At 46.5% G+C, this 26,697-nt stretch overlaps 1 protein-coding gene across 1 annotated transcript in view; it reads left to right on the forward strand.

Moving 5' to 3' along the window:
* ARID1A (AT-rich interaction domain 1A) overlaps nt 1–26,697 on the forward strand; it is a gene marked incomplete at its 5' end in the record, with an annotated part of 60,743 nt that overhangs the window by 29,899 nt on the left and 4,147 nt on the right. The window contains 14 exons of the mRNA XM_084300513.1: nt 11,697–11,937; nt 12,301–12,390; nt 13,122–13,289; nt 13,913–14,228; nt 15,472–15,617; nt 15,704–15,813; nt 18,042–18,251; nt 18,816–19,023; nt 22,839–22,971; nt 23,343–23,515; nt 23,692–23,842; nt 23,993–24,124; nt 24,233–24,329; nt 25,749–26,622. Coding sequence (XP_084156639.1) covers nt 11,697–11,937; nt 12,301–12,390; nt 13,122–13,289; nt 13,913–14,228; nt 15,472–15,617; nt 15,704–15,813; nt 18,042–18,251; nt 18,816–19,023; nt 22,839–22,971; nt 23,343–23,515; nt 23,692–23,842; nt 23,993–24,124; nt 24,233–24,329; nt 25,749–26,622 — 3,049 coding nt within the window. The remainder of the gene's footprint in view (nt 1–11,696; nt 11,938–12,300; nt 12,391–13,121; nt 13,290–13,912; nt 14,229–15,471; nt 15,618–15,703; nt 15,814–18,041; nt 18,252–18,815; nt 19,024–22,838; nt 22,972–23,342; nt 23,516–23,691; nt 23,843–23,992; nt 24,125–24,232; nt 24,330–25,748; nt 26,623–26,697) is intronic.

Genomic DNA, 26,697 nt, shown 5'->3' on the forward strand with positions numbered 1-26,697 from the left:
AAAAGCCATGTATAGAGCAAAAGTGATTTGCTACCAGTATATACTGGCTGTATGTGCTTTTCACTGGACTTTCTGGGATTTCTTCAGTGAAGTTTTTCTATTTGTAGAAACCAAAACTAGTGTGAGGCATGCTGTTCTCAGCAGTGCTTTGATGGGAAGGGTTCTGCTTGGGGTGGGACTTCTGGCTGAACCAGGAGGGCAGATACTGGCAGGGTTTTGGAAGCGCTGAAATAGCAAGGTTGTGTTTGAATTTTTGTTGCAGCAAATGCATAATGAAGCAAACTGGGGCAGCTTGTACAGAAGTTTCAGAATTCCAGTCACAGAATGTTTTTAGTCGGTTTTGGTCGGTTTACTGTGTAGCTTGAGGGAGGAACCCCATTCCTTTTCTGGGCAAACGATTTTCATCTTGATGTGGAGTGGGAAATCATTTTAATCTCAATATTTTGCACTGCTGGCAAACTGTATTTCTTATTTAACTGCATTTTAATTTGGTTCATCACCAACTTCAGGTCTGAAAAGAGTCTTGTTGATGGCAGGAAGGATTATAACCAACTACAAACAAATTTCCTGATCTGTTTAACTTTTGAATATGCGTTCTGGTTTTGGATTTTTTACATTATGGATTTAGCAAAATTAGACTATGGGAAGGGAGAGAAATGAAGCTGCTGAGTTCTGGCTGGTAGAGAAGTGATTCTTTTGTGAACATCCCCAGCGTGGTGGGGTATTTTTTGTTTGACTTCTTCCTCATAAGCCAAGTAGTTTCTGAATTTGGACGTTCTGGAGGGTGTCAGGAAAGCACTGTTTGGATTTGCCAGTTTTTACAAGGTGGCCGTTTCAGCTTGCACTCTGCAGGTACTTGAAGTGGAATAAAGTTGAGCTCTCTCAGCTGCATCCTCTGACCTGGAAATAATGAATGCAACAGCCTGACATACAGTGAAAAACTATCTGAAAGCTGCTGTGAATGGGGACGGAGGTGCAGCTTAGGAAATGAATGTTTTCTTAAAACTTCTTTGAGCTCAATATTTTTTGTTTTGGCAATTTGTTTTGGGGGAAGGGAAAAGAAACTTTTATAGTTGAATCTCTTTGGTCACTTCAGTCACTCCCTTCCCCCCCATATGGGACTTCCTGCTTATGTTTGGTTTGTATTTGGCCTTCTGAGTTTGTCTTACTGCTTGCCTTGAGAGAGGGATTAGCGGTGTATGCATTTTGAAGCAGGGGAGCTGCATGCTCTGCTGGCTGGGCATCGCAGTGGGTGTGCGGATGAGCGCATCAGCACCCGGAGGCTTGCCCCAAGGAGCGCAGTACTTGAAACACTGGTACTGGAGAGATGGGTGCCTTCCAGTTTATGCTGATGGGAAGGTTTCTATCCCAAGTTATGGTGATAGAGGGAGTTGAAAACATTTTTTAACCTGACCATGGCTTCTTTGTCTCAGCTTTTCTCAGTGTGTGCGATTTTGGCAATCGTTTTTGTGTGGTTCTTTAAGAAGGCCATGCTTTGTTTTTTAATTAATTTTAATTTTGCTATGAGCCTTTACAGATGCAGAGAGTGTAGAGTGCTGCTCGCAAAGCTTCCCTAATCTTCCAGCCACTCCAGCGACATGCTTCGCGCGTCTGACCTGCTTCTCGGGGCCGCTCTGCTATTTGTCCATGTGGCAATTTCTCTCCTCCCACCCTTTCCTCCAGGCTGCAACCGAGCTGATCTGACCTGGTGCTTGGGAGGAAGCTCCCCACCCCTTGCTGCATCTCTCGGGCCCTCTCTGGGCCACACCAAACCCTCTGCCCTCACCGTGTCCCCCCAGTGAAGCCCAGAAGCGTCCCTTCAGCAATCACACCGCGCTGGGGCCGCTGCTGCAGCTCGGCTTCGCGGGAGCCTGCGCTGGCAGCAGATTGCGCTATGCTCGATGCCGGGCTCGTTTCCTGTTTCTATTCTAGTCGTTAGCGGCTCGGCTCTGCTTCCTGCCTCTACGCCTTACACAGATTCCCCTAACTGGAACCTTTCGTTTTCTCAGGAGCGATTTCGGTTACAGGCCTAACGGAAGCGCGGAGCGGCCATCTCGGCGGGGAGGGCCCGGACGGCGGCCGCAGCTCGCTCAGGAGCCGGGCCCTGCACGTTCCCCAGGCCGGGTTTAGGCCCAGCTGGAGGGACTAGGCGGGTCAGCGTTTCATCAGGAAATTGCTGTAGGATGACCAGTTCTGATGTTGGATCCCAAACAATAGTCTGTGCTCTCAGTCACACGCATCCCCTGGAAACACAGAGCGTTCTTGCACCGTGAGTGCTGAAGCGCACGCCGCGTGAGATGACCCTCTGCTTCTGAGCACGCTTTCGAGCAGCTGGCTGTTGTAGGGCAGGGAAATCAGCCTTTCACTTCCTTTTTTGCTGCTGAGCTGGTGTTATCGGAGACCCTTGAAAATGTGCGGAAGCCTCAGTCAGCCTGATGTTGGAAGCAACTTAACCCTGCTGGAGATCCCAGACGGTGCAGGGGAGGGAGGGACGGGGCTGACCTGACCTTCGTGTGCTGCGTGGGGCGGTTACGGGGATAAGTGAAGGTGTTTAACTTCGCCTGACAGCGCTGTGCTCATTTTAAATGCTGCCATACCTGCGCTTTCGGTTCGCTGGGATCATTTCCCTAGTAATGTCATTTTGGCCTTCTGGATTGACTCGTCTCGGAGATGTGCACAATCACAAACGCAGTGGAGAAGGCTTTCCACGTGGCTCTCGAATGCAGGGCATGGCGTGGGCCCAGGGCTCTGGTGGTGGCAATGTGGCTGGGACGGGCTTGTGCCCGTGTCCCCGGGGGTGCAAGGTTCGCGCTGAGATTTCAAACGAGGCCTGCGTGGTAATTGGAGGAGGAGTTGCGTAAATACGTTTTATCGTAGTTTGAATCAAGGTTCACTGAGGGAAACAGAAACGTTTATTAAAAAAAAAAAAAAAAAATTTCCTGAAGTGAAACAAAGTGACATCTCTGGGAATTGACTGCTCTGGCAACCCCTGACCCTGAGGGTGGCGGTGGGTGTGCGTCAGTGCGTGGCATGAGCCAGGTTGCCATGGCTGTGCTTACCTCTTCCCTGCACGCTCACTGCTCTGAGCCAGGATGAGAGCAGAACTGCTTTCAGTCCTTTAAAATGTCTCTTTGGTTTCTCTGTCCCGTCCAGGTCAGCAGTACCTGGGAGCAGTATTTCAGACAGGCTCTGATTAAAGCTTATTTCCCTAGAACTGCCCCAGCTGGTGGTGTCAGGGGGCTCAGCCGTAGCCCTCGTGTTGCCCCATTGCTGTCTCCCCGCAGGTACGGGGCCTTTCCGAGGCAGCTGCCAGCTTTTGGCTGCCTCTTCCCAGCTCGTTCCAGCGAGGGCACTGCCAGATTCATCAGGCTTGCAAATATCCATTGCCTTAACAAATCCTGTTCCCTCCTAAAATCTTTCTTCTTTATGCTTTTTTAGAAATGGATTCTGTCACTCTTAATTGTTTCACAGAGGCTGATGATAATACTAAAAGCGGAGTTGTTTTGAAATCTGAAGTATTGGTCTTAACAGGGGCCTTTTAATTTTTTTAATTATTTCAGACTTCTGCCTTTGCTGCGTTTCTTTGCCCACCCAAGCTCCTGTGGTTGGCATGGTGGCATAATCACATGCTGAGATGACTAAATGCTTTGGAGTCTAAATTGAACACATCAGAGATTGGAAAGTGCCTTCCAGAGGAAGCACTGCTGGGGAGTTGGAATATCCTTTCGGCTGGCAATAAGAGGGCAGCTTCCTGCCTCTTACGGCATTGAGCTTCTTGGATGATCTGGGCTTTGTCTTCAGACCGAAGCAGAACAACACAAAAAAAAAACCTCTGGAAGGAAAACAAAGGCTCTTTAAATAACCAGGTTGTGGTCTGTCACCTGAGACCCATACTAGCATCTCGCTTGCACTTTCCTTCCCAGGGCCTGGTGCTGGACCAGCCTTTCTGATTGATGTGGTCAACTTGTAGCTCTCGCTCCCCTGCATGCCCAGCACCCTTCAAAAAAAAAAAAAATAGAAAAATCAGTGTTGCTGAGAACATCCTCTGATGCTGCTGTGATAGCGCTGCTCACTGTGCCCGGGTCATGCATGCATCTTTCCTGCAACCCATTTCAGGGTTGGTGTCGCTGTTGAAGCTTCAAGTTTCACCCTTTTTTTTTTTTTTTTTTTTTTTTTTTTTTTTTTTTTTTTTTTTTTCAGCATGCTGCTGCTGGATGGCCAGGCTAACTTTTGTGCTATCCAAAGTGTCAGGCAGAACTTCAGCCTTTCCGCTGCTGCTTTGAATGCTTTGTTGTACCAGTGGTTAGGTAAACCTGGGAGTACTTTTAGAAGCTGAGCAGCTTTCAAAGGGTTAAATGGCAACTATCTCCTGGGGGGCTTTGCTGCTGTGATTCCCAGGGTCCTGCAGAAGAGCTGAGCACCCAGCGCTCCCGGGGTGGGACCACCACCTTTCCACGCTGTGGGTTTTCCCTTCAGCGACATCTTGTTCTGAGGGTGAATCACATTGCTCCTCCTGTACTTCGTGCTGCAACCACAGCCTCCGAATCTCTCCTCTCCAAAGAGGCAGAATATGAAATTTGTTAATCTGGTCAGTGTTTCGAGGGGGAGGACACCCCCCCCCCCCTCTTTTTTTCTTTTTTTAATTTTATTTGGAAGGGGAAGAGAAGGAGGGGTGGCACAGAGTAGGAGCAGTAGATGTGATTAAAGCTCCTGCCGAGCAGATCTGTGGGAGTGGAGTATCGACCTCTGAAAAATCAATGGCTGCTGCGGTAGCAGTGCTGGCTGTTTTGCAAGGTCTCCCGTTGCAGGAATGTAGTAAAGCCAGCAGCACTTCCGTCTCTCTTTCTCCCTTTTTTTATTTTGTACCTGCTTTCTGCCAAATGACCCGACTCACCTAGATTTACTGAGGTGGATTAGAACAGCAGCTTATTTTTGCAATCAGAGTAAAATTTCTTGTGTGACGCTGAGCCCCTCCTCCTGACAGCCTCCTTTCCAAACGCTCTTTTTCCTGCAGTGCAGCTAGAGCCAGCAGCTTCTACCAGTTTGTCTAAAGCCAGCCTGGAAGAATGAGCTTTTCAGCTTCTTTTTTTGAGCTGAAACTGCACAAATCTCTCTTGCATGTTCTAGTCCCCATCTTAGGTTTGTAATTGTCAGCACTGATGCCTGAGAGGAGCTTAAACTCCTCATAAAGGAAGGGAATATGGACTCCATCTAGCAGAGGCTGGAGCCTTGATAGTGTTACCTTCCTCATACTTGTTTCACTGGGCTGGTGTTTTTTTCCTGAAGTAGTAAAAGTCAAGCACTTTTCCTTTGTTTAAGGCATCCTGGGATGAGTAAGTGGCACGTAATAGAACCTGAACGTTTTTATGCACGCTTAGTTTTGTAACTGGGATCTTTGCTTTTTTCCAAAAGAGCATGATGCAGAACCTGAGAATCCTCTTACTGCTCAGATCAGGGTTTGAACTTCTAAGAAGAAATTTGAGGGGCCAAACCCAGTCATTTTGTTGTATAATTGAAACTCTTTGTTCCTTCTCATTGCTGGCCTTGCCCTACTTGAAGAGAGACAGAAGAGGCAAGGCCTTAAACTTAAAAAGCTCTCACAAAGCACGGAAGCGAGCTGTGCAGCTCATGCTACTTCAGCAGGCATCTTCCTGGGCATTCCTTGTTTCTTAACCCAGGAGAAAGTCATCTTTCCCTTGTGAACTAAAACCAAACTCTTCAGCTCCTCAGGGAGTAAAAACTGAGAGGTACGTGGCAGAGGAGGAAAGCTGTGTATGGTCAAGAAGCGTGTTGATTTTGTTGCTAGATTTTGATTATATTTGATTAGTCTTTAGTAGCTTGGAAATGTGGATGAGTGTAGTTCACACACAGGTATAAGCTCTGAATCAGTAGCAGGTAAACTGACCATTTAAAAATACACACTGTTGGTTTCGGCCACCTACTCCTCCCCAAGTAAGACCTGTCACATACAGAATTGAACTCTTGATAACAATGGTCCTGGCTGTGACCTTGCTGTAAGTTCTGGTGATGTTCTAGGTGTGGAGAGAGGTTGTGCTGGAAAAGCGTTGTGTGTGCATCCTTCCTTCTCCTCCTCCCCTTCGTCTATTGTCCAGCCTAAACGTGTTGGAAGAATCCCATAGCTCTTGACCCGTTATCCTCTGCACGTTAACAACTGTAGAAGAGCAGAGAGCGAGCTGAATGATGTCACTTATATCTTTGTGGTGGTAAGTGCTGATGGGTTTAGACAGGATTTTAAAGCATGGCAGGTGAAGTTGAGCTGGTGGTAGGTGAGGCCTGCAGGAGTGTGGGACCTTTCCAGTGTATCTCTGGTAAGCAGGATCAGCTGGGAGACTGAAAAACTCACTTCTGATTGTTTAGTGCGTTGGTGAGAGAAAACCTGGGAGACTGTAGATGATGTAGATGGAGAGTACTCTATCCTCGTAAGTGTTAAATGTTTTTTTGCTGTAGCTTAAGTTGTGTTTCCCAACTCCAGCTTCTAGTTTTTACTGGGGAAGCAACCTGAAAGAGACAAGCTGGAAGTAGAAAGGTGGTGACGGGCTGCAGGGCCCTGCCTGGACCCTTTGTCAGATCTGGGGAAATCTCTAGTCAGCTTTACGAGGTGTTGTGCACCTGAAGGATGTGGTAGATGGAGCACAGTGAGGTCTCCAGGCCACTTGGTGTTACAAGATGTGTTGCTCTGTGGGGTATAAGATGCAAAATAGAGTTGTCTTTACTGTAGAAGGAGGAACAAGTCTGTTTTTATAGAAATAGCAGGGAGATTCTGGCCTGCCAGTCAGCTGTGTCGTTTTTGTGGTAGAGAGGACTTGAGGTATGTTGGGGGTGGAAATAAAGGGGAGGGAGAGGACGAGCTTGTAATTTTAGGTGTCGGTAGTTCTTGAATGAGTGGAAAGTAAGCTGCAGAGAACGTGAAATTGGAATCAAAAGTAGGTATTTCAATTAGTCAGAAGCAATGAGGAGGCTTTTTCCCTTCCAGAAAGAATCGGGGAAATAAATTTAGCCATTGTGCTGTGGTCTTGCTTGTAAGCATCTTTATGGAAACAACTGGCCTTGCAGAATTTATAACCTCTACCACATGCTCGTCTCCAGCTCATAATTTCCTTGAGTGCTATCTAGTGATCTGATAGACGTAATGATTGTGGGCCCTGACTGCGCTCCTTCCCTCTTCCCCCACACTTTTCATACGTGCTTACCTTGGGGATGGGCAGGGGAGCAGCATAGGAAGCTCAGTCCCCGGCAAGGAGATCAATTTACTTTCTGGTCAGTCTTCCTGCTCTTCCAGATCAGTGGGGTGGGCTGGAGCAGAGCCTTGAATCTGTTCTCTGGGGTTTTGTTACCTTGATCTGAAGTATTTCTCGTTGTTTCATCTTCGTGTTTGTTTAACAAATGAGCTCGTATCAGATAGCGAAATGGTGGTTCCCCTGTTGTATGAAAGAAACCTCGCTGTTTCCAGCACAAACGAAGCGGCTCCCTTGTGTTGGTCATGCCAGGACTTGCAACCCTCTCCCGGAGATAGATGAACTCCCCTGCCCCCTCTTTTGGGTACCAGATTGTGTGATTTCAGGCATGGTTTTGTTGTGGTGTGAAAAGAAGGTGTTAGCTGCTGAGTCCTTGTTTGTCAGCAGTACTGACAAACCCATGCTGGCATCGGTGAGGATTGGGCAACCAATCGCAGCTGGAACAGTTATCGTTTCAGGGTCCCTGTGGGCTTCCGCTATCAGGTCACATCCCAAAATAACACTGGGCAGTATTTCAAGTGAAGAAACTCAGGCTTTGGGGCTGCAGCCAGCCTGGAGTGTGAGATTCTGTGTGAAATAGTTGGAATCCCTCCAGCGTTTTTGATCTGCATGGCAGATGAGCAATAAAATGCATAAAAAACACATTGGAAACACGTGAGGAAATTCTCCAGACCCTGACGTTTCCTTCAAGTTGGCAGAGTTACTGCTGTTGAGCCTCACCTCCTGTCTCGGCTCGATTGGCTGCGCTCGCAGGAGGAGGGAAGAGGAGAGCCCTTCTCGTGCTGCTGCTGCGTCTTCCCAGGTCTCTTCCTGATGCTCTGCGGGAGGCAAATAAAACCTCGCTGGCCTTCTCCTCTTTGGACTTGGTCCAGAACCCGCTGACAGCAGCAGGTCTCCATTATTGCAACGAGGTTTTCCTTTTTTTTTTTTTTTTTTTTTTTCTTTAAGGCTTCTCTGCTGTAACTGTCGTTAAAACAGTCTGCTGAGAGGTTGAGAGATTTCCTTTCCCCCTAGTTCGTGGTGCACTTGAGTAAATGGGATATCAAAGTTGGAGGGTGTCCTTTAGATCTAGTTAGAAAAACACCGCGTCTTGATGGTTGGCATCCTGAGAAAACAACTTGATAGGTGGAAAACAGCTCCTTACTGATTAGCTGCTTGCACTTAAGCATTCCAGTCTCTGCTTCTCTCCTTCCACTTGCAGGAATCACACTTCTGAGAAACTTAGTGCTGCTGGATAACACACTTAGAAAATGCTGCTGTGCTGCTGGAACATTTCTTTGCTGGGAAATGACTTTATTATAGGGATTCATAAAACTTACAAATCTGTAGAGGTGAAATTCGCTTTGTGAGTTACTCGCTTTATGTGGTACTGTCCTGTATCAATTCATACGTGTCCTAACATCCAAGAAAGGTTTACACATAATTCATTTTTAACTTATTTAAACTGATTATCTGAGAGGCTGATCCAAAGCCTGAAAGCTAGAAGGCCTACTTCTCATATATGTGAGGTCCGTGATGGTATGCCAGCAATGCAGAGAGGCCCTCGCTTGCATGTCTGAAGCAACCCCGTATTAACCCACTTAATTAAAACTGAATGTTTTTAAATGACTTGCAGTACTTAGGGTAAGCTTTGATGCACAGGCAAGGTTGAAGACATCAGCTTCAAAGATTGCTATCTAGTTACTTAGGAGTTAATATTCAAACAGTTTTTAACACTGCTTCATTTTATGTATCACAGACATTTTTGGCCTGGTATTGCCAAATCGTATCCTCTTATTCTGCCTGGGGCATGCATGGGTATCACTCACACCACGTAGCAGCCGGTGACCTCCCCAGATCTCGGAGGCAGACTCCTGCCTCTTGGAGAAGCGTCTCACTTAGGCTCCTGATAATGGAAGGAAACTTCCAGGCTCCACCTTGTGTGCTTGCCCTGTGCCCGTCCTTTCATGCCCATGTGCTGTCTCAGGTGTACATTTGTAATGTGGTTTTCTTCTGAGCCTAAAAATCTCTCAGTGAAATAGCAGTAGTAGCTCTGACCCTCCGGTCTGAAGGTTTAACTGCTGACCAGCAGAACTGCTGAACTGCGTGAGCTTGTGGTGAGGGTTTTAAAGCTGCAGAGGGTTTTGGCCTCCAGCTTCATTGCAGTGATGCTAAAAACAGCATTTGGATGTGTTTGGTGATTTAGCCTAAAAGTACCTTAAAGGAAATGTCAGTAGCTACTAGAAACAATTTTAGGTCAGGCTGAATTGACTTGTAGGTGTTCTGATCCTCTCCTCGACTAGAGAGGAACCTAGAGGTGTATCATATGCCAGTAGCTGAAGTTAAATCTGATTAATCTCAGTCTTAGATAGGAATTGCATAGGAGAGAAGAGTGTTCAGGTCTTGATTGTTTGTGTTGGTTAATGCCTTTTAACTCAAAATGTTGGAAATTTCCTCTTTACCCCCCACTTCTGGTGGTTTCTTTAGTGGGATGTGGGCTTTGTCGAAGTTTTCCAGGGGGAAAAAAAAAGTGGCTGTGTAAATGAGCAATGCTTCTTTCTACCTTAGGAAGGTAGTGAAAGTGACAAAACCTCACAGACACTATTTTTAGGCTTTTTCTCATTTTTTTTTTTAGCTTTTACTGAAGTAAAACAAAGCTTTTTTTTTGTTTTTTTTTTTTTTTCCCCAGGAAGATAATGCTTCGTAAGTAAGCAAATGTACCTCTGAGACTGTCATGCAGGAAATTATCTCTCAAACAGAAGCAGTAATGGAAGGGGTGGAAGGGCATACTATGCACTAAGTCCTCCCATCCAGTGACCGGCATTTCCAGCTCAAATGTAGCATTTGCCAGCATTTTGATCCAATTCTGCTGCTAAAATAGACAAGATTGCCCTATTGCAGCAGACAACAAAGTAGTGCAGCTGATGCCCAGCTCTCCCCTTTGTCCTTCCGAGTGCCAGTCTCTGCTCAACAAGTATGATGAGGTTGTTGGATATTTCCCAGGTCTTTTTTTATTCCTCCTTAACTCCAGTTTTCCCCTTCCTAAGAGGTGAAGTGTTGCTCTCCAGCTTAGATGATAGGGATGTGCTCTCAGAGCCTTTTCACACCTCACCTGGCAGACAGGTGTAACAGAGCGATAGGGCTCTCCCTTCTGACAGCTGATAAGTTTGCGGTGTCCTGTGTCTGACTGAGGTCCTTCCACATTGCACAGAGCTGGGAAAATGTCATCTGAACTGCTGCTAACCAAGGCGTTGTACGGTCAGTGTAAATGAGACCACGGCGTCCAAGTTATTTTTCAGTCGGCTCAGTCTTTACGGTGTTTTAAATAAGTTGGCTCTGCTTGTGCTGGTCAGTTGAATTCTGTTCAGAGGAGCTTGATCTAAAACACCTGCAGGGCTCAGTCTGGAGCACTTCTGATCTGAGGCTGGTTGCTCTGAAAGACTTGCAAAAGGTGGGCAAGGGCCTGGTAAGCTTTGCTCTGCAATTTCTTCACCTGCTGCGATCCTTTGAATCTCTGGCAGAGACCTAATCCCTGGAACAGTTAAAACTTCCAGTGTTCTGCTCAAACGCTCCACCAGAGCCTGCTCATCTTACCCTGTTGTGGACTCGTTCATTTACTTCAGGCCAACGTTAGCCAACACATGCTAGTATCAAGCACCCAGGACAGTCGTGAACCTTGGATTTCCACGTAATTATCTTGGACGTATCACCATTTCTCAGACTTGCCAACTGAATTTTGGTGCTGTTGCTTTGCAGTCACTGTTGCGGCAACTGGAGATTTCAATTTCCTTAGGCTTCTTGTGCTTTTTCAGGGTGAATACATGCAGGAGGAAAGGCATTCTCTAGCCTTGCCTTCAAAAAAAAAAAAAAAAAAAAAAAAAGCTGAACTTTAAAAGCTAACATTGTAATTGCTAGTTTTTGCTATCTTTGAAGAAAGTGGGAACCCTGAAGAATGTTTTATGATTTTCTTTTAAATCTCTATTTAGTTTGTTTTTATCCATCTCAAGTGAGTAGTTTCCCAGCTCATATGAGGTTTATGAATTAATTATGGTGAAGCAGAAGTTTTCTGTCGTTCAGAGGCTGAGCCACATTTCTCTTCCAAGTCAAGATCGCATGGACTGCCTCCTCTATGTGTATTGTTGATTCATTCTTCAGTTTCTTGCCTCTAAACTGAATTAAAAGAAGCAAGCAGGAGAATTAGGCCACTGTTTGGCCCATCAGTGAACACTCAGCAAAACAGCTGGGGAACTGTCAGGTTCAGAGACATGCAGCAGGATAAGAGACATTCGTCAGTTACTTCGGTCTTCAGCAGCCTTCGTTACTGACAATAACATGAACCGAGTTCATTGATTTCAATTTGTAGTATGCCTAAGGGAGAAATGCAGTCTTTCTTGATGGTATATGAGAGAATAGCCCCATGCCTCTTTATTTTTGGCTGATCTGTTTCTCTGTGTGTTGCAGGACCTGTCTGGTTCAATAGATGATCTACCCATGGGTACAGAAGGAGCCCTGAGTCCTGGAGTAAGCACATCAGGGATTTCCAGCAGTCAAGGAGAGCAGAGTAACCCAGCTCAGTCTCCTTTCTCTCCACATACCTCTCCTCACCTGCCAGGCATTAGAGGACCTTCACCATCCCCTGTTGGATCTCCAGCTAGTGTTGCTCAGTCCCGTTCTGGTCCACTTTCACCTGCTGCAGTACCAGGTAACACTCCTTGGCACGTGTTGATCTCTGGGTACAGTCATCTCATGCAGCTAGAGAATTAATTAAAATGGTCAGCTGGGAGAAACTGGCCAGTGTCAGTATTATGTGGCTACTGAGATCTTGTGGTCTTTTTTTTTTTCTTTAGAACACCTGTAACTTTTAAAGCAGAATGGGTGGGATGGCTGGCAAACCAGCAGTGTTATTTTTGCAGGGTTGATGTGGCTGATCTTGCTCTTCTTTTTCTTTGCTGCGGCTCACGTACCCTTCTGAAGCTGTTTGTAGTTCTGGCTTTTAACGCTCTTGCATCCTGGATTTTGTGGTGTGCAATTTTTGTGATTAACCACTCTCCTTTTTGTGGTGTAGGCAATCAGATGCCGCCCCGACCGCCTAGTGGCCAATCGGACAGTATCATGCATCCTTCCATGAACCAGTCGAGCATAGCGCAAGATCGAGGTATGTGACTTGGGTTAAAAGGTTTAATTGTACAAATTGTTTGTAAAACTAGATGCATAACTAAAAATTACCTGGTCTGATGAGATGATTTCTGTGGTGAGATAGCACTTAAAGGCTGCACCAGCTTTATCAGCTGCAAGCGTTTAGGCACCTTGCACTAAATTCAACTGTTACTGGTCCTGTGGCTTCTTAGTGTTCCATCCAAGCTGGTAGTTTGGCTTGGAAGGTGTTTTCTCTGGCTTTTGCAACTCTTTTCTATGAAAGCGAGTTGTCCAGGGTGTATGACCTTAAGCTTTGAAATGAGGGATGGTCGCAACAACACTGCGTGCCTTTTTCTAGTATGAGAATAAGGTTAGCGTGGAGGAAAATGTATGTAAAATTCCAGCTTTCATGGCTGAAAGTATGTAGATGTCACCCAGAGAAAACAAGCAAGCAAACAAAAAAAAAGGAAAACCCTGACAATGACAGAAAGTCCCTAGCATTTGCCAAGTCGTACTGTCTACTCCTGTCATGCCAAGTTTTTTTTTTTTTCCTGGTTAAAACGGGAAATTGAATTTGTTATCTTAGTGGATAACATTGGCACCTTAATAATAACTACTGTAAAATCTGTTTAGTCTGTTGCTGGAAGGATTTTGTTAGTGGGTCCTGTGAATTGCTTCCTAAGAATATGCATGTCCAGTGGCATCTCTGGGTACTTTAATAATTGTCTGCTCTGCTCACTGGGTGACCAGGTTACATGCAGAGGAATCCTCAGATGCCCCAGTACAGCTCACCCCAGCCTGGCTCAGCCTTATCTCCCCGGCAGTCCTCTGGAGGACAGATGCACGCTGGCATGGGGCCATACCAGCAGAACTCCATGGGAAGCTACGGACCCCAGGGTGGGCAGTACGGACCTCAAGGTGAGGCATGGCCGGCTTCTCAAGGTGGGAACTGAGCTCTGTGAATATGAAAGGCCTCTGTCTGTTGTAACAGCTTGTCTTTTGATAAATTGTTTTCATCTGTCTCCTAACGCGTGGGTAATGCAAAACAGTACGCTGCTTATGGGCTGGAAGGAACTGTACTTCGTGTATCACGTTGAGATTCATGAACTATGTTGCTTTCAGTGCAAGTTGTAATTATAAATGTAGCATCTTTCCCCTGGTTTAAAAAGACGTAGGTAGTACTGTGCAGATGTAGAAAAGAAGAGCCAGTTCTCTTTGGAAGGGAATTAAAATGAGCGTTGTATATTTTGGAAAGGGCTAAGTGAGTTTTTTACATCCTGTCCTGGGCCATTTAGCTCACTGTGCTTAGTTGAGGTTTGGGAGAGTTTCAGACAGCTTTTGAATAGATGTTGTTACTTAGCTGTGTCAAAACACATTTTACGTGGCTTATATCCAAGTACTTTGACTTTTTGTTGAGGTGTTAACACTCCCCCTCATCTCTGTTAGTGATCTTTAAATATTTGCTGATAGAAGATTTTTATGGTGATTCATAAACTTAACTAGTTGAATGATGTTGCCTTCCCCTCTTTTCATCTCCTTAGGAGGTTATCCCAGGCAGCCAAACTACAATGCTATGTCCAATGCCAACTATCCCAGTCCAGGAATGGGAGGAAGCATGAACCCAATGGGAGCAGGGAGCCAGATGCATGGGCAGACTGGTGTGCCACCATACACTGGGCTTCCTCCAGGGAGGATGAGCCATGCCACCATGGGGAACAGACCGTACGGACCTAACATGGCGAATATGCCTCCTCAGGTGGGGACAGGAATGTGCCCCCCACCAGGTGGCATGAATCGCAAAGCACAAGAAGCAGCTGCTGCTGCCATGCATGCTGCTGCCAACTCCATCCAGAACAGGTAAGGAGTGAAATTTCCCTTTGTCAATGTGTTAAATCCATTCTCTATGTCATATCTGGATTTCAAATTAAATAACCCAGCGTTGTAGGTATAGTGAACCTACCTTTCCTTAAAGTTTTAAGGCATTTTCATCTATCTTAACTGTTGAAGAAAAAAAAAAAAAAAGAAGCATAAAGCTTGAATAAGCAGTGTATTTTAATATGTCACTAATGATCTACTTAGGGAACTTTTCATATTCATTGGTGAAATCTGAAATCTGTTTAACTTTGAGATCCCTTAAATTGTTTTGGCTTTCTGGTCTACTTTGTTGCATGAGTGACTTAAAAGATGCTGTGTGTGTGGTAAAGCCCATAAATCTAGCAGACAGCCATCCAGCTGCATTTGTCTGAACCAAGGCATTACTTGTCCAGTGTAATGAACTTCTTCCTTTTAGGGCTTTGATGAGCTGCTGTGGGGAAAGGAGCTGGAATTCAGCACTGAACTTTGCAACTATTTTCTGTGTTGTTCTTTTTTTTTTTTTTAATTGCACATTTCAGAGCAGTTGTATGTGGCCTACCAGAACGTCATGAGAGCCATGAACTTGCTTATAAATTGGGTTTCCCTAACAAAGCTGTTAGATTTAGATGCATTTGTGGTCTGACTAGGCATTGTGCTCTTTATCTTAGTGCTTTTTTTCCCCACAATCTTCTGTCTGATGTTACCTGCTACTGCTAGGAGGTCAGTTTCTGAACACCAATAAAGGCATCAAAGTCTGTCCGTTTGAATAATGTGTCCGAGCGACGGTTGTGTATGAGGTTTTCTGATACATGTACAACAATGCAGCTTGTGTGGATAACAAAAAGGAGAGAAGAGTCATTAAAGAAGGCTGGGGCACTACACTGTCCACCTGTACAAATGTATTTTTACTTAAATGTGCAGGGCTGCAGTATTTGCAGATTCTTTCTTCCCTGTAAAGGTGACTCAACATCTGAAAGTTCAGTTTGAGGATGAAGATTGAGTGAAAATGTTTAGAACTGACGTCCCTCTTTCAAAATGGGCTGCATCCCCTTTTCTTTTGAGAGTGAGGTTAAGGCTCTAAGAGTGGTTAAGCTTTTGAAGAAGCACCTGATCTTTGGTCTTCTGCTGGAAAAGTGATCTCCACTTCTGTTGTAGAAAGCTGCTTCTAGTAAACCTGTTTTGTTAGAAGGGAAGATTTTAATGGTTACTATTTGGAGTAAACGTCTCTCTTCTTTGCCTTTTCTAGGCCTCCTGGTTATCCCAACATGAACCAAGGGGGAATGATGGGCACTGGACCTCCTTATGGGCAGGGAATTAACAGCATGGCTGGCATGATAAATCCCCAGGGCCCACCCTATCCGATGGGTGGGAATATGGCCAACAACTCTGCAGGTAAGGCAGTGCTGACTCTTGAGCGCTTCATTGACTTCATGGTACTGGATTGAGCATCAGTATAAAAGATTCTTTGAACTTTCTAGGGATGGCAGCAAGTCCTGAAATGATGGGTCTTGCAGATGTCAAATTAACGCCTGCAACTAAAATGAACAATAAGGCAGATGGGACGCCAAAAGCAGAATCCAAGTCAAAGGTAAAATGCCGCTCCTTTGTTTGTGTTTTACAATGACACGGTGTGTGTATCTGTTAGTGAATGCGGTTCCTGAGAGAAACCTAATCTGATTTGCCTTCTACCCTGAACAAACATCTCATGAGCACGGTTGTCCATGTAGTATGTGATCTGGCTGCTACATGTGGCCATGATTCCCAACTCAGGAGTGTGGCGATTGAGTGGGATGTCCCCTTCTGGGATGTGTTATCTTTTGGAGAGTGGCATATGCTGGCATCTCCTGTTCTGTTCAAGCAAGCTGGCATGAAGTGCTGTTCTCCATATCCCTCTCCAGATGTCTGTATGTTCCCATTTAGATCCTGGGCCAGTCTTGGTTTTATTAACTGGGAGGAGCATGCAGTTTTTGTGTTCGATGTAAGGAGATTCAACGTGAATTGCACTTGAGGCATCATGCCCAAAGGGCTGTGCTTGAGCTGTGCCAGTGGTTCCAAGAGGTTCTTCAGGATTTATTTAAAAGGTTCAAACAGTTGAGCATCCCACTTCTGTGACTCATAAACCGTTCAGAAGTGAAGGGGAGTGTCTATTCCTTCCAGGGCTTGCGGGAGTGTTTCCTAGTCCTTTGCGAGTAATCAAGCTCGCTTGCAAAACAACTGGGTAGTTCTAGGAATTATCACCTGTCCCAGTGAAACTGTGAAAGAAGTGTAAACAGACCTGAGTTTGTTTCTGGTGTAGGCTTGGAGTCAGTTATCACCTCTCAGCTGGGAGGTGGCACGCTGAAGCGTGTTGTTTCACAAACAGACCTCTTACTAGTCTTTTATTAAAGCCAGAAGGAGGCAAGCAAGTTCTTCAAGGAGTATTTTTCTTTGCATTACTGCTACCAGTTTCAAAAGAACCACCAAAAAAAAAAAAGCCGTTTCTCACCCCTTACTCTCCTCTGTTGCTACCTCAAGGAAAATACATGCTCTGCAAATTTAACACCTGTAACAGGAGCCTGCGTGAAGGTTCAGAGGGTCTCTCCCTTCTGCTCATGTGTTCTGGCATCTGCCTTTCTGTTTATGGGAAACAAGGGCTTGAACGCTCTCGGGCTAGAAGATGCTGGAAGCTGTAACTAAGGGTTGCTCTGTCTGCATGGCCTGCCCTGTTCAAGAATCGTCTCATGCTAATGGGCATCCCTCCAGAACGTGAAGGGCATAGGTAGTGCTCTTGAGTTCAGGAATATTAATTTTACTTCCAATAGTGATATAAACTCCTTCCCCAAAGAGCCAGTGTCATGTGTTAGCCCTATGACATCCTAATAAACATGCTGGCTGACTTAACGCTCAGGATGGTGCGTCAGCGTCTGTAATGCCCTTTTTAGATCAAGACTGGCTTTAAGCTCTCTAGTAGGTATCTCAAATCTGGCCCAGAGAAAATCAGTGAGACTTCTGGTAGCAAGTCCTAGTAATAGACACTAAGACGATGCAATGGATCCTACACAGCCATGTAGGAACTAGTGTGCAATAGTTGTGCTTGGTAGCTGCAAACTTACATTCCATGTTCGTGGGATACGTTAATGCCATATCAGATGGTCTTCCTGGATCCTGATGTGCCATCAGTAGCAAAGTGATACGGGAACTCGCATCGCATCTGGGTAGCTAGAGATTTCTGCACTTCTGCCAGTAAATGGGGAAGGGAAGAGCAACTGTCTTTGTGGGGGACTCCTCACACGCATTCGTTAAATAGTTGCCTCTAATCTTTTATTTTTCTTTGGGGTGTGTTTGTTTTTACTCCTCTGCTGTCTTCAGCGTCAGTTTATTCTGGCATCTACTGCTTGGGTAAGAGGAGAGGCTAACCAGAGGGCAGTATTCACCATGGCAGAGTGCACAGCCATGGGGAGTCTCATTTGCAGTTGGCTTAGATGTTTCCTCATAAAGGTATATCTAGAGCAAATGTGCCCACAAAGGATCTCTGAGATCTCAGAGAAGAGATGTGAAGTCTCTGAGGTTTGGTTGGTTTCTACAGCATTTGGGAAGCTTTTTCAAGATACATACTCTGTGAATTCCCTGGGTAGCAGCTGGTTTCTTGATACCTTTGTTGAGTAATACTCATCTTTTAGACTGACATTGATCTGAGACAAGTGTGGGTCTAATATTAAGCTGTTCTCAGTATAACAGCAGAACCTTGCACTCTTACCTGGCTGCTTTTTGAACCCACCTTGGATATAAGCTAGCTGGTTTTGTGCTGCTCAGTCCTGATATGTTTCCTTCTCCTAGAAGTCCAGTTCCTCTACTACGACCAATGAGAAGATCACCAAACTCTATGAGCTGGGTGGCGAGCCTGAGAGGAAGATCTGGGTAGATCGTTACCTGGCCTTCACTGAAGAGAAAGCCATGGGCATGACAAACCTCCCAGCGGTAGGCAGAAAACCCTTGGACCTTTACCGGCTCTACATCTCAGTGAAGGAGATTGGAGGATTGACTCAGGTGAGTGAAGAGCAACCAGTGATGACAGTACCTTTGTGTTCAGAGCTGCCCACTGCCTGACAGTCACAAGTCAATAGGCAGCAGAGTTCTAAGTTAACTACGTAGCTAGATGTAAACCATGACTTTCAATTTAGCTGTTTCTTTTATTTATTTATTCTTATTAATGCTTATAAAACCCAGGATCCTCTAAGCGAGCCAAATGTCTGCTCTCCCATTGTCTGGTTAAGAACAGTCTGTGGTGAGATTCAATTTAAGAGCTCTTTTTCCCAGCTTTATCCATTGCAAAGATTGGTGACACTGTCTTTGTCTTTGCATCTGGCTGTTAACTGACCTCATGGCTAATTTGATTTGCTACTTGTTGTTATCCCTTCCTGTTTGAAAAGTTTTCTGTAGGTGAGGAAGAGAGTGTACTAGTCTTTGGTTTTGAATGCAACTGTATCTGCTCTGCTTAGCCCTTACTGAATCCTTTGTTTTAGATGGCAAGTGATGATTTCTCCCCAGAAAAATTCTTGGAGGAGCTGTAGCTGGGATTTTGAGTTTAGAGCCTCTTGTTTGGTTGTGCAGGTCAACAAAAACAAGAAATGGCGCGAGTTAGCCACAAATCTCAATGTGGGCACGTCCAGCAGTGCAGCTAGTTCTTTGAAGAAGCAGTACATCCAGTGTCTCTATGCCTTTGAGTGCAAGATTGAGCGAGGTGAAGACCCCCCTCCAGATATCTTTGCAGCTGCCGATTCAAAGAAGTCTCAGACTAAGATACAGCCTCCTTCTCCAGGTGAGTTTGGACACTGCTTTAAGGTGTGAAATCAATGTTTGAACCAGGTCTCTAGAACTGCATGCCTGACTCCTCGTGCTGTGGGTCAGGCTGGTTCCAAGCTTCCACAAAGCCCCCGTGTCTGCTTTTAATTGGATGTTCTCTGGATGTGTAGATTAAATACTTTTGTGATGTGGGAGCTAATGATACTGGGTATAAGTCGAGCCTGTTGGGGTAGTTTAGTTTTGTGTCCCACCTCTGTAACTAGGCTTATGAAGAAGAAAAACATACATATACATCTAGGCTTACCAGTCCATCACAGCCTTAAAAGAGTCTGAAGGAGAGAGAAGTCTAGAGTCAGATCTTCCAGGTGTTCTCTGCTTACTCTAACAGCATCCCTTGTTGTTTCTGCTTAGCTTTGGGAACTTCTAGAAAAAGTTGTGCTTGTTTTGATTACGTGAGTTCTACCTTCTTGGGAGTAAATGGTTGGTGTGGGTGTGCACTCGTCTTCCTCATGAATTACTTCTTTCTGTCTTCAGCAGGAGACACTGAGGACTTTCAGAGGCTTTGTGCCCAGAGAGCTTTGTAAGCCTGTTATGAGTTAAATGCCCTAGAATTTAAGCCCTTTAAAATGAACTTCTAAAAAGTTAATAATTCATTAATCCCTACGCTGTTGTTTAAATCTGGTGGGGTGCTCCAGTTTCTGAATATTTAGCATAGTGTTCAATTCAGATTTGTTTTTTTTTTAAAAAAAAAAAAAAAAAAAGACTGGGCTAGCAGTGCATGCTGTACTCTTTAGTCTTTGGAAAGTCTGATCATTTGTCTCATTTGCATTGAGATCGTTGCTTGAATTGCTGCTGAACTTGCCAACCACTTATGCTTCAGTTTTCCAGCTTGTCTTATAAGTAAAACTCTCAGATGCCTTTTCTGGTCAGGAGCTTGTTCATGTAGGTGAAATAAAAACTTTGATACTTTGAAGTTCCTGTAATGTTCGGAAGAAAAAAAAAAAGCCTTTTTGGTGCTGAAGCTTGGCATCATCTTAGTCTAGCTCTGGAGGAGTGGAATAATGAACCCTTTTTTGATTGTACTGCAGTTGTCTCAGCCTTGTTAAGCCCTTGATTTAAAGTGTGCCTGTCCAAATATACTGTTAACAGCTATATCTATCTATCCTCTCGGTTACAGAGTTTTTCTTAAAATAATAATAATAATATCTTTTTACCAGTCAGGAAACCTGTCCCAGTGTAGATTCAATCTTGGTGTATTCTGCAAGAGAAAATGACTTTGTGTCGTTAGACTAAACTTCTGTCTAAAGTGGTGTCTGAGTTCCACTTAAACTAGAACCCGAATCCCTCCCCACTTTCTTTCCAAAACCTCTTTCTTTCCCCCTGAGATACCAGGCAGTGGAACAAAGAAGTTAAAAGCATTTGGAATTTATTTGGAGAGTCTGAGATGTTTAGGAAGCCACTAAAAACTTCTTGCAGCACTTAGGTGCCTGTCAGAATGGATTAGATGGTGCATCAGTTTTATTTAGTTATTTATTAGCAAATGTGGTGGTATGTGCAAGTCCTGAGTTTGCCTTCTAGGGCTGCGGTACAGCTGATACCTTCAGCACATCGGCAGTAGGAATTCACAGGGTTGCTATCCCAAACTCTGCACGTTTGTGCAGCTCTGTTGACTTAGTCCATGGGTTTGATTCCTACGTGAGGACTGTTCTCTATTTCCTTTTTAAACTGCTCTCACCGCTTATCTTACTCCAGATTCCTGCAGCCAGGAGTATGCAGAAACAGCACTGAAGCATGGTTGCTGTGACCCTTTCAGCCTTATCACTTAGCTCCTCTTTCATTTTCCTTTTCTTCTTCTCTCTTGCCCCCCTGGATTAGCAGGAACGAGGACTTAGGGCACAGCTCAAAGGGCTCTCCCATCCTTAGCTCCAGGCTTAAGAGCTGTCCCAGAACAATGAGTCCCAGTGGGCACAGCTGTTCCAGGGGTGCCTGAGGCTCTTTGAGCAGCATCCTCCAGACTTGCACAGGGAGAGGAGTTCCCATTCCTGGGGGATAACTTCCCTGTTTGAAAAATAAGTGCCAGAAGTGGTGCCTTCTGGAATCCCATCATTTGGCTGAGGGGCTCCGTCATCCCACGCTGACATGGGTGACTTTGCTTTCCTTGCAGAGATTTCATAACCTGTTGGCTTACGCTTCGTTTGATCCTATTCCATAAAAATGAACTTTTCAGAAGTTGGTGAATGGTGGAGGTGATGCCACGTGGTTGTGCACAGCCCGCTTGTGGTGGCCGTAGAGGATCTGCAGGCCCTGCTGGCCACTGGTCCGGGCTGCGCTCCTAGCGACCCAGCCGCTTTCCATGCAGGCGGCGTTCACAACCCTCAGAAAACAAAAGTGTTTACAGAAAGGCCTCTGAAGTGGACTGGGGATTGCCTTGTGGGCACTCAGCATGGGTTTGCCATGAACCATCTTGGGTTCCCGCTCGCAAACTGCAGCGTGTCCCCGGGGAGGCGTAATCAGCCTGCCGTTGGGTTTTAATTCCCAGAGCACGGAGCTGGCCCGGCTCCAACCGTGTGTAAATTTGTGAGTGGGAGGGACAGCGGGGGGTGGGGACAAACACCAAATGGCAGCGACGCGGGGAATGTCTCGGGGCCTCTTCCTGCCGATGCCAGCATTTGGAAGGCGGCGCGGAGACGAGCAGCGAATTCCTGGGGGAAGCAAGCGGAACTGAACCGCTGCCGCCAAGGGAAGGAGGGCGGCGGGGAGAGCTCATGAATGAAACTCCCCGCTGGGCCTGCCTCTGCCCTTCCTTCTGCCGAGACCTCCCCGGGCTGGGAGGGAGTCGCCGAGAAGGAGGACAGGGTGCCAGGAAGGTGGGGTGTAAACAAACATGCCCTGGACGTGACCTCGGAGGATTTTAATGAATAGCTGAAATGAGTCATCAGCCAGCAGGGCTGAAGCTGAGGGATATCGGGTGCTGGGGATGGTAACTAATGGAAACATTAATTAAGAGTTCAGCTCTTGCCAGCTGCCAGGAGCGTATAAACCTGAGAGCTGCCACTGTCACAGGGATCCAGGGGCAGAGCAGAGCTCCTGGAGCTCCGGCACTGCTGGATTACACGCCATGGCCGAGAGTTTTGATGAAAGCTTAGTGGAGTTTTGATGAAAGCTTACCGGAGCGTAGAGCAACCCCTCCGAGCCGGGGAACTTGCTGGGCAGGTTTCGGCATTCGGTGAAAGATCCGGCATCTCCGGCATTCCCTGTTCCAGGAATCCTTGGGAGTGGTGCTCGAATTCACCTGCATGAGCTAACCCCAGTCCAAGGGCAGAGCAGACAGAGGAGCCTTGTTATAGTTACAGTGACTTCAGCAGCAGTCCTCCAGTTCCCATCGCTTGCAAAGATTGGAAATATCACAGGAGAGGGCTCAAACCCGCCTTCCCTTGGGTAGAAAGGGAATGTGATGGTGAGGGGTCAAGGGTTGCCCCTTGGCAAGAAGCAATGCGTTCCCTACCACACTGTAGAGCCTCAGCCTTTGAAGCTGGAGAGCTTGGGCAGCTCAGCACAGTGACACGGTGATGTGGTGGTGTGTAAAAAGGAACAAAGTGAAGTAGTGATACAAATTAGTGTGTCCTCAGCTGTACATTACTATACGGGGTTCTTCTGGGAGGTCTGGCCCACCGTGTCCTTGTAAGCATTGAACTCCTTGAAGTTTTTTGGCCATGTTTCATATGTCCTTCTTCAAGGACTATTCACTGTTCTAGAGGCTGATATTCTGGGAGGTTCTGGGTTGCATCTGTAGGGTGCAGAGCTGCTCACACCACGTTTCTGTTCTTGCAGCGGGTTCAGGCTCAATGCAGGGGCCTCAGACACCTCAGTCCACCAGCAGCTCCATGGCAGAAGGAGGAGACTTGAAGCCACCAACTCCAGCATCTACGCCACACAGTCAGATGCCCCCTTTGCCAGGCATCAGGTACAAAACCACCGCACCCTCTTCCACCATGCTGGACATGAGCTGTGACCATGAGGTTGCTTCAGCATCGCTACCACAGATGGCTGGAGCCTTAAGTGCCTGTTCTGATGGGACTCCTTGGCTTTGCTCTTTGTTAATGGCTCACAGCAACAGTGTTGACTCTGTGTGTGAATAATCATTGCCTTTGAGACTAGGGCTGAGGATAGTATTGTAGAAGGGCAGTTCTTCATGCCTCTGTTGGAGGAGCATGACCATGGATCTTCTAGGGGACCCAACAACTGAGAGGGAATGTGTGGGGAGAAGAATCTTGAAGCATTGTGGATCTCTATAGTCCCGTGTTTCTGATGTGTGTTGTTTGTTTTTTTAATCAGGAGTAACTCGGTGGGCCTTCAGGATGCCTTTACAGATGGCAGTGATCCCACGTTCCAGAAGCGGAACTCCATGACTCCAAATCCAGGGTACCAGCCCAGCATGAATACCTCCGACATGATGGGTCGCATGTCTTATGAGCCAAATAAAGATCCTTACAGCAGTATGAGGAAAGGTGAGGAAGTCCACGTGTGCTGCTCTCCCTTTTCTCCACGAGCACTAATGCCTGAATCTGGCTGAATTCTGGAATGTGCTGTGGGAGTTTTCTGCTTGCCCTTCTTCCGCAAAAGAAGGGATGCATCTCTATTGCAGAGATTAACATGTTTATCGATCCTTCTTTCAATCTTTCAGCTCCAGGAAGCGATCCCTTCATGTCCTCAGGGCAGGGCCCCAACAGTGGTATGGGTGACCCTTACAATCGTGCTGCAGGTCCAGGGATGGGTAACATGGCCATGGGACAGCGGCCACACTATCCCTACGGAGGTCCTTACGACAGAGTGAGGTGGGTACTTGCACCCATGGAAATCCTGACTTGCTTGACTCACATGAAACGATTACTTTGTAATCGCTACTGTGACTTTTCTGACCATCCTTTTTCAATTGAGGTGAATCTAAGCAGACGTATGGTTTTCTTCTGTTTGTTTCCATGTAGGACGGAGCCTGGCATGGGACCTGAGGGCAACTTAGCAGCTGGAACTCCACAGCCAAACATCATGCCTTCCACCCCGGAATCGGGGATGTATTCTCCCAGCCGCTACCCACAGCAGCAACAGCAGCAGCAAAGGTGTGTGTGGGGTGTTGCCACAAACAGCTCTTCCCAGTTCAAGAGCTCTGAGACTGAAAGTGAAGCGTGTATCTGATGAGAAAAATAACGCATCTCTTCCTTCTCTAGACATGATTCCTATGGCAATCAATTCTCCTCTCAAGGCACATCCTCGGGCAGCCCCTTCCCTAGCCAGCAAACTACCATGTATCAACAGCAACAGCAGGTAGGTTACCAGAAACGAGGAGTTTTATATGTGCAAAGTGGATAAAAGGAGGGTGATGAAAACTCTATGCTGTCTGCTTTATAAATGTGTAGGTGTTGGACAGAATTAAGAACCGTGTACAGGAGGCTTTCTTGCCAGTTTCCAAATAGGTTAAAGGACGTTTTAATTAGCGTTTCCAGTGTTGCGTTAGGAAAATGGAATACATGTATTGTGAGAATACAGCTAGTTCGTAGATGTGCATGCTCTGGTCAGGGAACGGGAGATCAGGAAGCTTTACTGGGCTCCTCTAGAAGTGTCTGAGTCCCATACTGTTTCTGCAACGCTTCTAGGTGAAAGTGATGAAATGAACTTTTTAGGAATAGATGTTTCATCATTCTGGGCAACCCAGGATTTTTTTGTCTCTACTTCACTGAGCCTGCAGATAAAGGCTCTGGGCCTGCCTGCACACCTGCAGTGCCCCATTGCTTTTTACTTGTTTTCCTCAAAACTATCAACTTTTTTTCAGGGCAGAGTTTGATTGAATGTGTATCTCTTTCCTTAATCCTTATATATGACTTGCTGTTGGTGTCAGTGCCAAGACCCATAATGTTTTCATGATAATTTTGAGCCCTCTAGTTTAGGAGAGTATAGAGAGGGCACTTGCAGAGCTGTGCTAAGAATAATTCCAACTGCTCTGCAGTTTGGCTCTGCAACCAGAGCCATGGGGCTGTGAGCCAAGAGTTCGAGTTACTCTGGTACTTGTCATCTTTGAAGCCCTAGAGCTCCATCTGAAGCCAGTCATGACAGTAGAGCTGCTGAGTTGACTGTATAACAGAGCACAGATCCTTGGAGGCAAGAGAGATCGTGGATTTTAATTTTGTCTCAGCAATTGACTGCTTTCTCTTTTTGCACTTAAAAGAAGCAGGGGGGGGAGAATAGTTCTTGCTCCTTTCGTTGGCATGTTTTGAAATCTACAGGAAAGGAAGAAGCAGGAAGTACAACAGTTTTTAACGTATCTTGTTTGATACTTCAGCAGAAATCTGTTTTCTAAGAAATGGAGGGTCTGATACAATTCCTGGACTTGAAAGGATACAAATACCTGTACACAGTATGGTTTGTGGTGAACGTATGGTGGAGCCCGGTCTTTTCTACAGGAAAGTCCTTTCTGTGGGCAGATTTCTGCCCTTGAGGCATCCCTGTAGAACCCACAAGGAAACTACGCAGCCAGCCACAAGGAATTGGTCTTGGCTTGTAAAACTGAAAGACTGATCCAACTCGCAGTGGATATGGCTAACTAGCTACGAGACAAGTCTTGCCCTCGTACAGGCGATGCTGTGGAGCAGGTCCTCTGGCTCTGAGCATTCCTACCCACCGAGTTCGGGTTGCCTGTTTCTTCCTAGATAATCTCACCTTGTCGATGCCTTTTCTTTTTCCATCTAGAACTACAAGCGACCGATGGATGGCAGCTACGGCCCGCCCGCCAAGCGGCACGAAGGGGAGATGTACAACGTCCCGTACAGCGCTGGGCAGGGGCAGACGCAGCAGCAGCTGCCTCCAGCACAGACCCAGCAGCCGAGCCAGCAGCAAACTGCGCAGCCGTCTCCCCAGCAGGACTTGTATAACCAGTATGGGAGTACATACCCTGCTGCTGACCGCCGATCTGCCGGAGGGCCACAGAACCAGTTCCCATTCCAATTTGGCAGAGACAGGGTCTCGGCTCCCCCGGGCTCCAATGCTCAGCAAAACATGCCTCCTCAGATGATGGGTGGCCCCATCCAGTCTGCTCCAGAGGGCCCCCAGCAAGGCGCCATGTGGCAAGGGCGCAACGAAATAGGGTACAGCTATCCAAATCGGCAGAGCACTGGCTCTGCGCCCCAGGGGCCTGCTTATCACGGAGTGACTCGAACAGATGAAATTCTGCATTCAGAACAGAGGGTAAACCACGAGGGACCGTGGTCCTCCCACGGGAACCGGCAACCTCCTTACGGTCCCTCTGCCCCCGTGCCCCCGATGACCAGGCCCCCTCAGTCTAACTACCAGACCCCTCCTAGCATGCAGAATCACATTCCTCAGGTATCCAGCCCAGCACCTCTGCCCAGACCTCTGGAGAATCGCACTTCTCCCAGTAAATCTCCATTCCTGCACTCGGGGATGAAAATGCAGAAGGCAGGACCACCAGTCCCGGCCTCGCATATAACACCAGCAGCTGTACAGCCTCCCATGATCCGACGAGACATCACCTTCCCTCCGGGATCAGTAGAAGCTACGCAACCTGTACTGAAGCAAAGGAGGCGGCTGACAGCAAAAGATATTGGTAAGAGGAAACTCCTGCTTTTCTACTTGTGCCCATCAAAGGCTGGGTGCTGCTGTTACTCTCTGGTGTAGCACT

Source organism: Netta rufina (assembly GCF_964035555.1).
Source record: "Netta rufina genome assembly, chromosome: 23".
Lineage (NCBI taxonomy): Eukaryota > Metazoa > Chordata > Aves > Anseriformes > Anatidae > Netta > Netta rufina.